Source organism: Nanorana parkeri, unplaced genomic scaffold (assembly GCF_000935625.1).
Source record: "Nanorana parkeri isolate BGI_ZX_2015 unplaced genomic scaffold, ASM93562v1 scaffold723, whole genome shotgun sequence".
Taxonomy (NCBI): domain Eukaryota; kingdom Metazoa; phylum Chordata; class Amphibia; order Anura; family Dicroglossidae; genus Nanorana; species Nanorana parkeri.
Genome location: NW_017306991.1, coordinates 292,849 through 309,913, shown reverse-complemented (window position 1 = coordinate 309,913; position 17,065 = coordinate 292,849). Strand labels below are relative to the sequence as shown.

Genomic DNA, 17,065 nt, shown 5'->3' with positions numbered 1-17,065 from the left:
TTTTTTTTTTTTTTTTTTTTTTTAATGGGTTAACAGTGACCTGATTTATAAAAACTGTAGCAATGTGAAAGTGTTGATTCTGCCACAGCAATTATTAAGATACCACCTGTGATTTATCAAGTGCAAGTTATGGAACACAGATCTCTGATTAGCTATCTGCAGTACTTCTACTTGTGCTTAAAATTGTGTAAGCCATAATACTAAAATTCTATAAATGCTTTTCCTTGCCCATAATAACACTTATCTATTCTCCTTTTATTATATTATTTTATATAAATATAAGTTTGAATTTATTTTCAGGCTTTCATTTAAACTGTTGAGTTTAGTTTTTTTGACTTGTAGAAAAAGAATAAAGCCACATTAAATGCAAATTCATATGCATTGCAGACTGAATAGAGTGTGATATGGGTAGAGTATCAGGGATGCACAAATCCTATCACCCAACGCCCAGGACATGCAGTTCCGTGTGCCAGGCAGGTGGGTTTTTTTCTACAGTTAGCTCTGCTGCAGGCAAGCAGGGCTAAATGTAAAAAGGGGGAGCAACCGCTCGTTTTGTAAAAGTGATATGGGCGGCTGCACAGCCATCCAGATCACCTGTAGCAGCCTGCTTGTCCGCTGCCCCACCTCCCCACCATGGTTTTCGGGGTCCTCCGCTGTTCTGGGGGACCCGGTACCATGGCAAATGACTTCAGGATGGAAAGCAGGGTGCAGACTGGACAACATTTGTTCTCCTATCTGCTCTGTGTGATCATAGCTGTCAAAAGCCGGGTTGCAAAGGAGATTGACCACAGTGAACCTGTCACCTCCAAACGCTATCACATAGGGGCTTGTTAGCAATAACAATAGTGTGATAGCAAAAAACTTAAGTGAGAGAGTAAAATATAATAAAAATTTAAATTTAAACCGCCCCCTCCATCTGCATGCAAATAAATGCACGTGTAGGGCATGCACATGTGCCACATATGTTAAGTATCACTGCGAACATTATAGTGAGAGCAATAATTCTGGGGGCATAATTCATGGTTAACTCTAACCTGATGACCTGTACAGGCTTTTAAAGCGTCACATATGGTCAATTTTGTGTACTATAGTTTTTTATGCCATTGCAGGGTGCACGCAACTTTAACAATTGACATATTTGGTGTTTATTTACTCAATGTAACCGCATCTTTTATATTTTACAAAAAAATTGGATTTTTATTGCTGTGATTACTCTGATCAGTACAATAGTTCTGTTCAGAATTTGGGGGGTTTTATTTTTTTGGCTTTTTACTTAAAATTTTTGATTTTATTTTATTCATATTAAATTATGGTTAATTTATATACTTTTGATGGGAAAGGAAATACCTAGTCGTCCTCTAAAAATGATATATAATAAGTGTGGGTGCACTTAATGTGGAAAAGGTAAATTACATTTGAACAAACGTATAGCTCAAGTTCTAGGGTTTGTTTACATTCAGAACTTGGACAGTTGCCTGGAGGAGCAGCACTCTCTAATGCACACAATGTGCATTAAAGTTTAAAGGGTAAGTTCACTTTCTCAAGTAATTTGGGAAAATAGAATTATCCTCTCAAATATGGCCCTTCACCTGACTGTGCTGACAAATGTAAAGCGCTTCTTTGCAGGGTTAAATACAGTTTGGTTAAAATAATTTTTTGTATCTGAACAGGTAGATTGTTATGAGGGACAAGTAGGATGTCCCTTGGACAAGTAGTTTTAAAAAAAAATTCCACACCCCTGAATATGGATGGGGGAAACTGGATAGGAGGGGGAACCATGGTAAGCATTTACTGCTTACATTTGAGATATCAAGAAACAGAGCATTAATATTAATTTAGCCCAGTCAAAAATATTTAAATTAGTTTGATCTTTTAACACAATCCAGCATGACCATGTGGAAGTGGCCTGAGCTTATTTTTGATCAATGCCACCAAAGTATTCACATTCATTAGAGTTGAGGAATGAGGCCCCCTTGGCTAAAGAGGGAGGCTGATTTACATTGTCTTGAGATGGCGAATCTTGCTGTTTATTAATAGTAGTATACTCAATAAAGTTGTGTGGTGTGTAACAGAATAAGCAACCTGTTTGCAATATGATTCTGCTTTCTATTGTTCTGGATACAAAAATGTGATCACAAACAATAGGGCTCGGTTATCTAAAGCTGGCCATATAGAAGTTAGATTTTTCTGAGATCTAATCTGTTAGATTATTCAAATTTACCAACGTACATATATCTAGTGCTAGGGCCAACCTAAACAGTCCAAATACAGGGTAGTGAGAGTGGTCCACTTCAGATACAGGCAATAAGAGGGTGCATTTTCTGTAGAGAATGTAGAAACAAGAATAAAACCATTTAAATACAGTTTACTGTTTATCACCATGCTCTTGCAGTTCTAAACACAATCAGTGATAAAATAATGGTCACTGCTAGACTCTGGCATATGGGAACATGCCCCAGGTCACCTGCTCAGTTCCCTGGGTCTAGTGATACCCAGCTGGCATATAGGCAGTTCTGTAAGTGATTGATCTCCTGTTTTGGTGGTGCCTGAATAGTTCCAGTGTAAGTGTCACTTGACAGAGCCACAAATGTAAGGGAGCCCTTCTCCACAGACAAGCACTATAAGGGGCACTTCATTACTGACTGCCAGCATAGGGGGGGACTACTGCACTGACCACCAATGTAAGGGGGCACTGCACCACTGAATACCAGAATAAGTTTGTCTCCACTCCATAGGCTTTACCGTACATTACATGCCCCTGACCATAGCCATAGCCATTAATATTATTTGTTTGATTTCATGATAATTACCAAAATCATTTTGTCTTCTAGAGGATTGGGTGTTTGCAAAATGTATCCCCCGGGTGTCGAGTATATTAGGTATGACACTGGCCAGGTGTATGTTATCTGCAAGTTGAGTAACCAGATTTGGATGTAGTTCACCAAACATATACACTGGAATTCAAAAAGAGTGTGGTAGACACTCATTAGAAATCTGTCCCCCATTTGTTCATCAAATTGTGCAACTTGCAAATGGATTCATGAAACACAGAATTTTTTCTGCAACACATTACTTACTCGTATGACACAATTTACTCCAGCATGGAAGAGGTCCTATTTACCTCCACTTTTCTTATCACCAATCTGGCGGTATTTCTTAATGAATTTTTAAATGCCATAGTGCCAGGATGTAAAAGTGTCACACATAACTACCTGATTTTTTTTTTTTTTAACTGTCAGCAATAGCAAAAAAAAAACTAAAAACCGTTGCACCTCTTTCATGCATTTGACGCAGTCCTTTATTGTACCTGTGCCATAGTGTCTAGTTTGCAAGTATTTTACATGCAGACCAGGATGCAGATATTTCATAATTCCTCTCCTATGTATGCTAATAATGCTCAGATGGAATAAGGTAGTTTTATATTTTGTAATAGAAATGTGAATTCCTGAAAACAGACGTCAGTCTTTTATATGAAGAGAAAAGTATGATGCTAACTGTGTTTCATCATGAGATCTGTAAGCCATGAGATTTGTACCAATAGGTAAAATAGTTTTGTTTGCTGAAGTGATTTATGTGAAAGTTAGAGGGAGGTCAGCAAGAAGTGACCAGAGCTTCCTGCTGCTAGTTTGACAGTATATTAGTGCATTCTCCTGCAAAGGGCTCTATCCTCTTTCCTGGCTAAATTACTTTGCTTAGCGGGACATGACTAACTGCACCACAGGGCATCGCTCTCATGCAAGGCACAAAGACAGGGAAGAAAAAAAAGATTCACTGCTAATTTGTTATAGCAACAGTATCTCAGAACATATCCTTGGCATAGAAGTTTGTGTTATTGGTGTATTGTAGTAGGGAATAAAAAGTATGCCTTTCACAGGTTGTCTTTTTTGCATTATACAAACACATATTTTATCATTATTATAACACTTTTTTTTACCACTTTTAGATCTGTATGCATTACAATGTGGTATCATAATAGATATTTTTTTTCTTTTTATATATTTAAATGTGTGGTAGATCTTAATGATAAAGTAAATTTCTATTAAAGGAGTTGGGAATGAAGATCAAGCAGAATAATAAAAAATAATAAAAAAATAAAACACAAAGAAATAAAAGAAGACTATCACATTCTAATGTGTTAATATACATGCGGGGTATAGAGAAAACTAAATATTGATAGTGGTTTTAACAAATGAGATGTTTATAAGAATGCCATGGTATGAGTCTAGTTTATCTTGGGAAATGGCCTTGACTTCCTCCATTCTGGACACTTCTTCAACCCTATTTCTCCATTCAGTGATAAGAGGGGTGGTGTTAGATTTCCAGTAAATAAGAATTACATTTTTTGTGACATTGATAAGATGTATCATAAGGTAGTGTTTATATGAGCATATAGCAACAGTAGTGTCATGCAAAAGATAGTGTTTTAGATCAAGGGTATTAGAAAAGGCGGTTATTTTACATATCCAAAAGTGTATTTTGTTTCAAAAGGGTACTATCTTGGAACACGTCCACCAGATATGTAGAGTTGAAGGGGAAGATGGAAAAATTCAATGTAATTTTGAAGGAGTTTGGTACCATCTAGTGAGCAGTTTGTATGCTGATTCTTGAATTTTAGAGCTTATAGAACATTGATGTGTGAGAGAACACATTCTTTACCATTGGGAATCATGAAAAGTAAAATCAAGATCTTTCTCCCAAGAATAACGAAAATGAGTTATGGCAGGTTCAAGAGAGCAATGAATAAAGGAGAAAAATGGTGTGAAGAGCAGGAGATGTTTTGATAAAGAGTTGCTCAAAAGGATTTCTGGCAAATTAACTATTTTGGGTGGGTGGGTGGATAAAGAAGAAAATTATATAGTTGTAAATAAGAACAAAGAGAAATGGAGTCCACATGACATTTGGGGGGAAACTAAACCATTAATTAAGAAGTCTTTTACAGTGGGAGGGGTGGGTAGTTTCCAATCAGATAAGAAATCAGGTTGGATACAAGGGGAAAAATCATGATTTTGCAATATTGGAGTTAAGGGGCTAAAGTTATTTTTGTAGATTTTATGAAATTCTGAAAGTAGAGAAATACGTTTGATGGAAGAGAGAGATTTGTGTGAAGACCAAAGTGTGGAGGTAACAGGGCGGTCAATAATATCGCTTTCCGATTGAGCCCAGTCCTTTGATGTAGCATTTCTGTACCAATCAAGAGAACGAGCTATTAAACAGACTGAGTTATAGCGTTTATGTCAGAAAGGCCCAATCCTCCTTGTGATTTAGGGCGAGTAAGAAGTGAAAATTTCAAACGTGGGTGGGAGTCTCGCCATACAAATTTGGTAAAAGTCTTTTGGACATCTCTAAGAAAATAAAGAGGCAATTTAATAGGGGTTTGTAATAAAGATAATATACGGGGTAATTCTCCCAAACCAAGAAAATGTGGGTGATCCCAACAGTCTAAATCTGTACGAAAATTTCTGATTAGGGGAGAGAAGTTTAGTTTAAGAAGATTGGTAGGGTTAGATGTTAAAGGAATACCTAAATAGGGGATGCTATCTGAGTTCCATCAAAAAGGAAAAACATTAGACAAATGGGAAATCAGTGAAGAGAGAATAGATATGTTTAGAGCTACTGATTTATCTAAATCAATAGAAAATTTGAAACATAATTGCATTTGGAAAATTCTAGCATAAGAGAGAGAGAAGTGAGACTATTGGTTTGGACAAGTAGAATAATAAATCATCAGCAAAAGCCGAGATTAAATAATGTTTCTGACCAATGGTGAGACCTTGAATGGAGGGATTATTTTGTAGGGTACTTAGAATGGTTTCTAGAGTTAAAATGAAAATATTAGGGTATAAGGGACACCCTGATGTGTTCCATTTCAAACCATGAAGGCCTCCGACAGGGTGCCATTTCCACATATTTTAGCTGTGGGTTGAGAGTAAAGGGACATGATCCAAAAGATCATATTGCTTTGAAGACCCAGATATATCAAAACTTGTTTCATGCAATCCCATGCAACCCAGTCGAAGGCCTTCTCAGCATCAATGGAAAGGAGATAACCTTCTGTGCTGGAATTACAAAGGTAATTTATGATGTGAAGGGCCTTGATTTGTATTATCTCTTCCTTCACAACCAGGAGTGAAACCCACTTGGTCCAAATTTATAGTTGAAGGAAGGAAGGAAGCTTATTTATCTATTGGCAATCATTTTGGCGAACATTTTTAATGTTCGCAAAAATGGTAAATTCAGTAGATGTAAAGGGTAGATCTAATTTTTTAATGATTTTAGGGTCAAAATTAGGTAGGCCAGATTGCTGTAGGAAGGACTTAATTGTGGACAGTCTGTCTCAGGAACAAATAGAGGCTTTATGTAGAGAAGGGAGGTTGTATAAGATATTATATATTTTAAAGCAAAACTTTCATATATATTTTCAGTGACTACTTATTATGTAATTATTGTTGAGTTTATCTGAGAGTAAATTTACATTATGTATGCTTGCTTCATTGTATTTTCATTAAATTACTATAATTGATCTGTATGTCAGCTGGTACAGTCATCATCCTTTTCTTTTTTTTTTTTGAAACATTGGATTACAGATCTATGCATTTGCAGAAATATTCAATAAATATTTAAAGGAAGGTGTAAAATTTGCAATTATAGCTTTAAAAAAAAGTTGTTTGGTACATAGGAAATCTGTCGATATACAAATGCCATTTCTTAAAAAATGTGCTGCATCAAAAACGTTTTTTATGTCACGCTTAATTACAGTGTTCTGAAATTAAGTTGCTGGCCACCAGATGTTATACTTTTGTAAGTTTTGTGATATTAGTACATATCTATTTCAAGCTCATGAGTACTGATAGACAAATGCTTGCTGTTGACAATAAAGGGTCTTAATAAAAGAATACTATTAAGAGAACAAGAGACCTGGTGGTTTAAAAGGGAGCCTACCCACACTCCTAGTTAATTAAAACAAATCTCCTTTTTCTCAAGTAAGAGACAAGCATGTATAATTAATTAATGGTAAGCGCCCCACATTTTAGACTTTATGACTAACAATGAAACTTTAAAAAAGCAATTAGTTTATATATTGGCTATTTAATAAGTCTCACACAAGTCAGCACGTTCATGTGGTTATCCTTCTTACTTTTTGGAAACTAACAACATTTTCCCAGCATTTTGTTGGAGATGGAAAGCAAACCCTGGAATTTCTCTGTATATTACTTCACCACCTTTGATCAGATGAGTTGTCGTAAAAACATAAAATGTGTTTGGAATAATTGTGAGCCTTTTTATTTCATCATGGTGGCATTCCTTACATTTGCTTTTGTTTTGCAAGATATCTGCAAATATGGCAAATAATAGTTTTTAGGGCACCATACTGTAAAGAAAAGAACTCTGAAGGCTCACTATAATGTGCATTGTGCATCCAAACTATGATAGCGATTTCCATGTAAAACTAGTTTTGGCCAATTAACCCCAGCTGAAACCTTAGGTTGCCTAAAAAAGGTAAGTCAATTGAATTCTCAAAGCTACAACACAGATCCTCCAATATTACTTCCTGGCTTCAAGTGAGTCTCCAAATTAAATCAGTCTCTATTCCATCTAGGACCTCTCCTATCTTTGCAGGGGGCAGATAGGCCAAAGAAGCATTCTCATATGCAGAAATATTTAGTAGTTCTTCGCTTCCCACCCCCTTTACAAAACTTCTTTGTGACTGTAATGAAACAAAAAAAAACAGCAAAATGTGTAGTGATATAATGCAGTTAATGCAATCTAATAAAATATTTTTAAACCTAAACTCTAGGATAAACAAACATTATCTAAATATAAGATGCATGTGTATTTTTTCTTGAAACTTGGTGTACTCTGTATTCTTCAAGATGTGTGCAGTAATTCAGTGTGTTACTGTTAATGAACAATTGGTATTTGTTTTTCAATGAATACAAGTCTGTTTCTTGAAATTCAATATACAGTAGTAAAAAAGAAAATACTAATTTTGCAGTCTGTCAAAAATGACTGTATTTATACTTCACCTATAATAATGATTCCACACCTACAATTAAATGTATTAAACATTTGTAAGATTACTATCAAAACATAATTTGTCAGCATGAACAGCATAATAAAGGACAGAATAAATCTACTAGTATCTATGTAATAAAATCAGTAGCATAATTTTCATCTACTAACTACAGGGGGTGAATAAATGAATGGAAATGCCGTATTTTAAAAGAATATAACTTTGAAATAAATAAAGCACAATTACAAACACAGCTGCGGTCCTACTAGTCAGATTGCCAGTTAGCAGTGTGAGTTAGCTATAGAAGAGTGTGTGGGTGGTTAGCACTCCGATAAGGACTGATGCTGTTATTAGGTCCTTGATATTATTATATTTAAGGAGTTCCCGTTACTTTGTTCAAACCCTGTAGATATCCCTGGTTGTTCCCAGATGCCACTTACTTTGGTCTAAGACGTTAAACTCCAAAGTCCAAGCACAGCCTGCAAAGACGGTTGCACCTTGCTCGCACATGCTCGCTCTGCATTGAGATCTGTAGCACCAAATTTAAAAAATCGTCATCATAAATTTTACGCGTGTGAACAAATTTGCGCATATACTCACATATGTGTAAATGAAGTCCAAAGAAGAAAATTACATTTAAAACTGAGCAGGAGGAATGAGATGAAATTGTTTTCTCATTTAAACGCGTATGTGTTTATGCATCTAAACGCAATCATTTTACTGATCGCCATCTAGGAATTTCTTGGCCAGAAAATAAAATGGGTACTTTTTTTACAGCCGTGTACATGAAGTCTTACTCACCCACGTGCAGTAATCTTCTTTTGGCCAGGCTGCAAAGTAAGCACATCCCTCTTTCTCTCTCTCTCTGTATTGCTTTGCTTTTTCTCTTCGCATTTCTATTTGCTGCATGCAACAGATAGGCTTGCCGAGGAACCAACAGAAATGGTGTAGAGACTAGCAAACAGAGCAGAAGAAAGTTTTGCAAGCCAGGTGAATGGGTAGATGTGTCGGTTACATGGGAGGGAAGGGTCAAAAACCAGGAGACTCCTGCTAAATGCGTGTGAGTTAGTAAAGGTGCTGTATACATCTGTGGGCACCTTACCTTTACACCAAAGGTGCAAGCAGAAAAAATAATCAGGCTGCAGGCCACACGTTTAACACCAGTAGTCTAGATGTTGGTTTCTTCTGCCCTGCCTTTAACTGCAGGTTCTGTCAACAAAACATTGTATAGGTATTGTGTGCATGTTTCTTTAAATAGTTATAGTTTTTAATGTATGTTTGTATACTGGTTACATCTAGGTTTTCTCTCGCAACCCAAAAGCAGGACAATTGTCATGTACGCTAAACGACGTATTCTGAGTTTGTGTGTGTTTTTGTGTGAGGTAGGGATATTGAAGTACTTTATTAATTTATTTTGATAATGTTCTCTGTACAGCGCTGTGAAATAGTGGCACTGTGTAAAAAAGGTGTGCTGGTCTACTCTGCTTCATATGTCCCCAGCCGCAATACCAATCCATATAGAAAGGTAATGTTTGTTTTAGTGATTAGCACTGCTGCCTTGCAGCACTAAGGTCCTCCGTTTGAATCACAACCAGGACACTACCTGCATGGACTTTCCATGTTCTCCCTGTGCTTACGTGAGTTTCCTCTGGATTCTCCGGTTTCCCCCACATTCCAAAGACATTCTGGTAGGAATGTTCCATAAGCTTAGTGACTAGGTGAATTGGGGCGAGTTACGGCTGAGGATAAGCTGTCTTCAGCGCTCTGCCATGTATTAGCCTTTGTGTTGCATTTCTGTAAAGTCAGCTGTGCCTACAAAATAGGTCCAGCAGGCCCACATCTTTCTGAAGTTGTCTAGGTTATCCTGTCTAGTGGCAAGTAGCTCTTCCATTTCATAAACGTGGTAGCTCACAATCTAAGGTCCTTATCATACATGCATACATACATGACAAATGACACATCTGTGTCATCTGTGACAGTAGAAGTGATTTTTTCTGAAGATATAGGTAAACAACGCAATTTAACAGCCTTTGAACTTGGGAGGATTGTTGGCGCTCGGAGCCATGGAGCGAGTATCAGCAAAACAGCAGAATTCGTTAAATGTTCAAGAGCAGCTGTTGTTAAAGTGTTTAAAGACTGGACTGTCAGCCGAAAATCTGGGTCTGAACGTGCGAATTGTGGCCGTCAGCGACTAGTCAATGTTAGGGCAGAACGGAGAGTGGCAAGACTGGTACAAGACAACAGAAAGGCAACAGTGCAGTGTCAGATTCCTCGCATCACCTTTCAACATCTGGTGGAGTCACGAGGCGGCCCAACGAAGTCATCTCGTGGAGTCATCTTGTGGCCCAACGAAGTACTGATGGGGTGGTCATAATAATCTGGCCACTCAGTGTATACCTGTAATAAATAATTAATAAAATAACGTCTTTACCACCAATGATTTGAATGAAAGAGTGGGGGTGTCATAAGCTTAACATGGGATCTTAGGCATGTGTCTAGGCCTTGGAATACCAGTTGCACACTACATAAATGTGGGTATTGGACAAGTTGTTTTGAAATGCATGACAATTTTTATGAAACCTACCAACATGTGCAAATAGAATATGGGAATGTTCTGCTATGGTGAATGCAAAGTTATCTCTCAGGTTCGATCCTCTGCTCAGTGGGTGGGTGCAATAGCCAGCCTGCTGCTGGCTATTGCAATTTTAAATAGCCAATAGCAGGCTGGCTATTGAAACCCCGCCCACCAAACAGAAGAGCGGCTCTTAGAGAGAAGTACTCTCTCAGGTCTGCTCCTCTGATCAGTGGGCGGGCACAATAGCCAGCCTTTTATTGGCTATTACAATTTAAAATAGCCAATAGCAGGTTGGCTATATCTTCCCCTTAGTACATTATGCTGCTGACCGCAGAATCTAGCCAACAGCAAGATGTAAGCAAAGAATTTAATTAGCAACTAAATAGATTTAGTTGTCAACTAAATGTTTTAGTGTGCACCAAGCAAGCAGCATTTTTTTATGTGCATCAAGCCATCAAAAAAAAAAATCTCGGACAAATGTCCTTGATTTCTTCTTTTTTTTTGGCTGGTTGCATGAAAGTGCCTGTTGCTTGAATGCTGGATAATGGGGAGTTTACTGTAATATTTTTTATATAATATCTTTAACTTGATCTCCATTTTTTTTAGATGGATGACATCATTGCAACTGTCAGGGATTCCAACCTGAAGCTCACACTTGCCTTTGGAATTGGAATGCATCATGCGGGGTTGCACGAAAGAGATCGCAAGACAGTGGAAGAGCTGTTTGTGAACTGTAAGATTCAGGTAGAGTATCTTTCAAAAACAAAAACATAGTCTGCCTAATTTGTAATTGTCAAAATCGTTTTTAATTTTTTTGTTTTACTTTTTAAATAAATTAGGTTCTTATTGCGACCAGCACACTGGCTTGGGGTGTGAATTTCCCCGCTCACCTGGTTATTGTCAAAGGGACTGAGTTTTATGATGGAAAAACAAGGCGATATGTTGATTACCCAATCACAGGTAATTTGAGACATCCAGTTTCCAATTTGTTTTACTTAATTGATTACAGTGTTTCTTTTCTACTACATTGTACTTCTATGAAATTGTGGGATTACCTAGTGCATGAAGCAGTGACCAAACATGAGCCCTGAAAAATGAAAAGTGCTTTTTGTTTTAATAGAATCTGTCCTGTTTTGCGTATAAATTGTGTCTGATTTAGAAGGTGGGAAGGAAATATAAAAGAAAATATAAATAACATTCTCAAAGTGCACAGATTGGGAGAAGAAAATACAAAAAATCCTGGCAAAATCTATTTATAATTAAATAGAAATGTTACCCATGACTCATGCTATTCATTTTGATAACTCATCCTTACAGTACCTTTGCAAAGTTTATGTTGTAAGCTTCCTCTCATGTCGCAGCAATCCTTCTATTGTTTGACATCAGTCAATAGAAAAATTAAAAATTCTAGCAAATTGGGAAAGGAGAGGTGATGTAATTACATCCAGGCAGACTGAACACAGGCTACCAGTCAGACAAAGTAAAACCGTTTTGTACACAGATTTTTACAACTGCTATCTATAGATTGGTAGTGAGCTGTGACATGAGAAAGGGAGCAATAAACAGCTTAGAATAATACAGAATAGCAAGAGGTACTACATTAAAGCTGAACTCTGGCAACAACAACAAAAATCACATATATATTCCTTCATAGCCACAAAGGATACAAATCCACTTTGTGTGAACCAACTGCCTTTGTAAACCCTGGTGTTTCCTTGATAAATTAGCAGTGACATCATCACGGTGCTCCACATAGCCTGTTTAGAAATCAGAGCTGTGGGAGGGACCCATTAGGTCCACCCACTACAGCCTGCCTGCAAAAAACTACAATGGGGCAGATACAAGACCAGTCACCTTACAAAAAGAGAGCAGCACTGAACGGTCTTTATTACACAAAGTGCAGAAGTTGTTTCATGCTGGATTACTGCATAGATCTGAAAGAAATGGCCAAATGTCACCAAGATTGACATAATAATAAACATGCCTTTTTTTTAGACAGAATTAGTTTAGCCCTGAGTTCAGCTCTAAAGTGGCCTTTTTATTTCTTTTCGATGGAATTTGCCATCAATTTTTTCTGCCAAGTGGAATAACCAGTGTAATGGCGTAGATCAGTGGTGGTCAACCTGTCAACCTCAGGACCCGCATTTGTCCTTGGTCATTAAGTTGTGACCCAAGTTGCACCACACTGGAACACACGGCATTGCGGTACCATGCGTTCTGGTGTGGGCGATCAAACTGTGGGTGGGAGGTGCGTTTGGGGTGCCATTCAAATGAATGGCAATGGAACACCTCCCACACCAGAATGCGCGGTAGGTACGATTGCATGTTAAGCTGTGTTAATCGTACCAGACTGCGATTAACCCACTGTAATAGTGTGAACAGGCCCTTAAAAACACTGACAGACTCTCACAACCACAGACACAAGCTCACACACTCACAGACATTCTCACACACACATACACACTTCAAAAAAAAAGTTTCACCAAGTCTCCCTACCTTATGAGAACTGGAGTGGATCCTCAGCCTGGGGTCCAGTGTGGGTTGCTGTGCTGTGATGGAGCTACATCCATATGTGCATTGCTGGTACAGCTCCCTTGTGTGCCCTGTAGAGGTGTCAGCATGTGATGTCACTCTGGGCCAGGCACTTCTTCAGATTACAGTCCATGTACCCATTGCACTCCTGACCGCACGTCCAACAAAGTATCCTGGGTGCTCAGTAGCCACCGTCAAAGTAATGCAGAAAAGAAATAGACAAATAGACACCGGCACTCCATTAGCAAATCGATTACGACTATTTATTGATGTACATCAAAAGCAAAATAACACACTTAGTCCACTACTATTGGAGTGCCGGTGTCTATTTCTTTTAGGCACTTCTACAGGACACACTAGGGAGCTGTAAGCAATGTACATATGGATGGAGCTCCCTCATGGCCACAGCCCCACCCAACCTCAAACTGACACTCTAGGGAAACTACCATGGATTACAGTAAGGCACACATTACACTATTGTTTTATGTTAAAAAATCTGAGGGTTTAATGTCACTTTAAGTTTTAAGAATTGTTGGGACATCCAGATTGATATGTCCGTTAGTAGATAGAGTGACATGCAAGGACACTGAGGGGGTGAGTAGAAAGATATATTTGAGTGCCATCAGCATAGAGATGGTATTGGTAGCTGTGTGAAGTTATTAACTGACCAAGAGAGGAGGTGTAGATAGAGAAAAGAAGGCGTCCAAGGACAGAGCCTTGGAGGATCCCTACAGAAAAAGGAAGAGGAGGGGAGGAGTTAGATTTGTAGGTGACACTAAAGGAGCGCTTCGGTAGGAGGAGAACCATGAGGCTGCAGAGACATGTAGGCCAAGCAAGTGGAGTATTTTGAGGAGGAGGAGCAGGTGTTCAACAGTGTCAGAAGCAGCAGAAAGGTCTAATAGCAAGAGTGAAGGTACTGGCAATTGTTTTTAGCAGTTAGTAAGTAATTTGTGAGTTTTAGGAGGGCAGTTTCAGTGGAGTGTAGAGGGGGTGAAAGCCAGACTGTAAAAGATCAAGAAGGTTGTTAACAGCGAGGTGACGGGTTAGGCGGATGTAGATAAGACGTTCTAGGAGTTTGGAGATGAATGGGAGTAAGGAGATTGGTCTGAAATTGTTGATGTTAGTAGGGTCCAATGAGTGTTTTTGGGGTATTGGGGTGACCACCGCATGCCTTAGAGGGGAGGGAAATATGCCAGTAGAGAGTGAGAGATTGAAAATGTGAGGATAGGTAGGATAGAGTAAGAGGGTGACCGAAGTAGTGGTGAGGTGGGTGTCAGAGAAAAGCTTTGTAACCTCTACTGTGGTGACAGGGTGAAAAGAGGAAAGTAACAAGTGTTATGGTGGGTCTGGTACATAAATAGGGGAAGATGACTGGACAGTGGTGATCTGATCCTGAACTGTATCTATTACTAGGGGGAGTAATAGATACTAGGGCTCTATATACTAGCGCTAGGGGGTAGCATTTTAGTAGCAATCAACATCCACGTTTCCAAAGCTACAAATTATACAAAAATATAGATAACATATTTGTCTATATGTTTTTATACAAAAACACTTTGAGATTTCTTACAGAAAAAGGAGCAGAGTGATGACCTCATCAATGTATTGTTTCTTCCCCATTGGCCAAACACAGATGTAAGGCGAACTTGTGACCAAGCTATATTGCTTAACTATGATGTGGAAGAGTGATGCCCTGACTTTGCTTTGTGGAGGGGTGCCTGAAACACAAGACTGGCTGCAACGATTTGCAGATCTTTTTGCAGCTGAAGTAGTTCATGTATATGTATTTCAGATGTGTATTTAACAGTTTGTCTGGAGTTTGAATTTTCAAATGCTCCCTCCTGCTGTTCATGCAACCGTCATTTGAGAAGCTGTGGTTTTTCTGGTATCTTGTATGTTACATTTATCCAACACTGCATAAATGATTGGCATGAAATATAAATCGATGTCTTCTTTTTTTCAGATGTTCTTCAAATGATGGGTCGTGCTGGAAGGCCTCAGTTTGATGACCAGGGCAAAGCTGTGATCCTAGTACATGATCTAAAGAAAGATTTCTACAAGAAGTTTCTTTATGAACCATTCCCTGTTGAATCTAGGTAAGTGCAGAATAGGACAGAGCACCTAGCTAAGATATCAGATATGATGCCATCTGCTTTCCCATAATCTGCTCTTCTAACAGCTGGACTATAATAAACGTTCAGAAAAGCACCCTGGTAGGTATTATAATTATTGTGTCTGCTTTGTATAGGTACTATGACTTATATATCCTAATATGGTGCCAAGTCATTTTATGTGATCCTGACTTCTGCATTTCCTTAACTCTTTAAAGCTTGCTGGAGGTACTATCTGACCACTTAAATGCCGAAATTGCAGCTGGAACAATTGCATCAAAGCAAGATGCCATGGACTACCTCACCTGGACTTACTTCTTCCGTCGACTCTTAATGAACCCTAGGTGAGACATTCTGGAGAGACAGTTTTTTATTTGTTTGTTTGTTTGTTTGTTTTAGATAGAGTAGGGAAGAGTTAGAGCATTATTACTGTCTTTGAGCCTATTGGGGAGTTTCTCACTCTATTCGTCCTGGTAGCCATTGTCACCGAGACAGGAAGTGAAGGGAAATCCAACAAGTTTAAGTTGTCAAAAGAGCAAGAGGTAAGAAAATCATCCAGTGGGGACACCTGTTCCTGTTAGCACTCTATAAAATGGGAATTCTGTTCAGTTTGGTAAGATTTATTTTCATTTAAAAGTTGCATTTGCAGGACAGTAAGTGACAGGGTTTTTAACCTGTCCTTCTCTAAATTAAACTAAACTCTTTTTTTTTTAACTTTACATACACTTTTATAAAAAGGGGTTGGAAAAGCAGGGATGATTTTAAATCAATTTGTGTTTACTTTTTAAAATATCTATGTATTGCAAATTACCAGTGAGAAGTATCTATGTCTACCCGTTGTTCTAGTCTTTTGGTCTTGCCTCTGTAGGCGTGCCTTTTTATATATATGACTTCCTGACCACCCAGTACTGGCAAGGGAGATTTAAATGTACAGTCTTTTTCCTTTTCCCATCCAAATTGTATTTTAAACCTTGAGGTGTTTACAAAGAGCACAGCTTTACTGCTTAATACTTTAGTTTTTTGTATTACTGTACCAGTCCATTCCAAATTCCTTTGACTGTAGTGTGGTGATGTGTGAACCCTTGCTTTTTTAAGATAGCTGTTCCAAAATAGAAAGTCACCCCGCCCCCTGTTCCCCCGACGGTCCCCTTTAAAATATTAGCTGTCATCAGCAGCTGTCACTACACCCCCTGCATGGACACAGGAATTCATGGATCAATGATGTGGATCAGCTGACTGATTAACATGAGGCCTTTTGAACAAATGTTTTTAGAAGTTGTTAATTTCCAAACACATCTAATATTTCATAGCTAATAATACTGATCTACGTTACAGCCCTGTTAGGTGTTTTTGCTGCCTGTATCTGCAGTGGGGGATTTGCCTTCTTTATTTGTCCTAGTAACTATTGTCACCGCAACCTGTTAAAGTGATAACTAAGATGTCTAAGATGGGACTTCCCCTAATTGTGGAAATATTATCTCTTCCTAGTATCTCTTCAGGACAGGAAGTAAAGGTAAATCTTCATAATAGAACATAGACAGTAAGGCTGGGTTCACACCTAGGCGTATTGAATATGCGCGTTTGTCGCGCGTTTCGTGCCGCACGTTCTTACCGCGATTCGCGGTTTAAAAAACACGCGTTTCCGAGGGCTACCTGGCTTTATCCCAATGGATACGCACGACAAATACGCCCCAAAGAAGCTCCTGTACTTTTTTGGGCGTTTTGCAGCACGTTCCTACGCGCTGTAAAACGCCCAGGTGGGAATCATGACCATAGGCAATCATTGGTTTTCACATGTTGAGCGTTTTACAGAGCGTAGGAACGCGCTGTAAAATG

At 38.4% G+C, this 17,065-nt stretch overlaps 1 protein-coding gene across 1 annotated transcript in view; it reads left to right on the top strand.

The window, feature by feature from the left end:
• The window catches only part of ASCC3 (activating signal cointegrator 1 complex subunit 3), a 560,609-nt gene that overhangs the window by 456,639 nt on the left and 86,905 nt on the right, over positions 1 to 17,065 (top strand). Inside the window, exons 31-34 of the mRNA XM_018564087.1 lie at positions 11,193 to 11,330; positions 11,426 to 11,546; positions 15,082 to 15,214; positions 15,448 to 15,573. Of these exons, the coding sequence (XP_018419589.1) occupies positions 11,193 to 11,330; positions 11,426 to 11,546; positions 15,082 to 15,214; positions 15,448 to 15,573 (518 nt within the window). The remainder of the gene's footprint in view (positions 1 to 11,192; positions 11,331 to 11,425; positions 11,547 to 15,081; positions 15,215 to 15,447; positions 15,574 to 17,065) is intronic.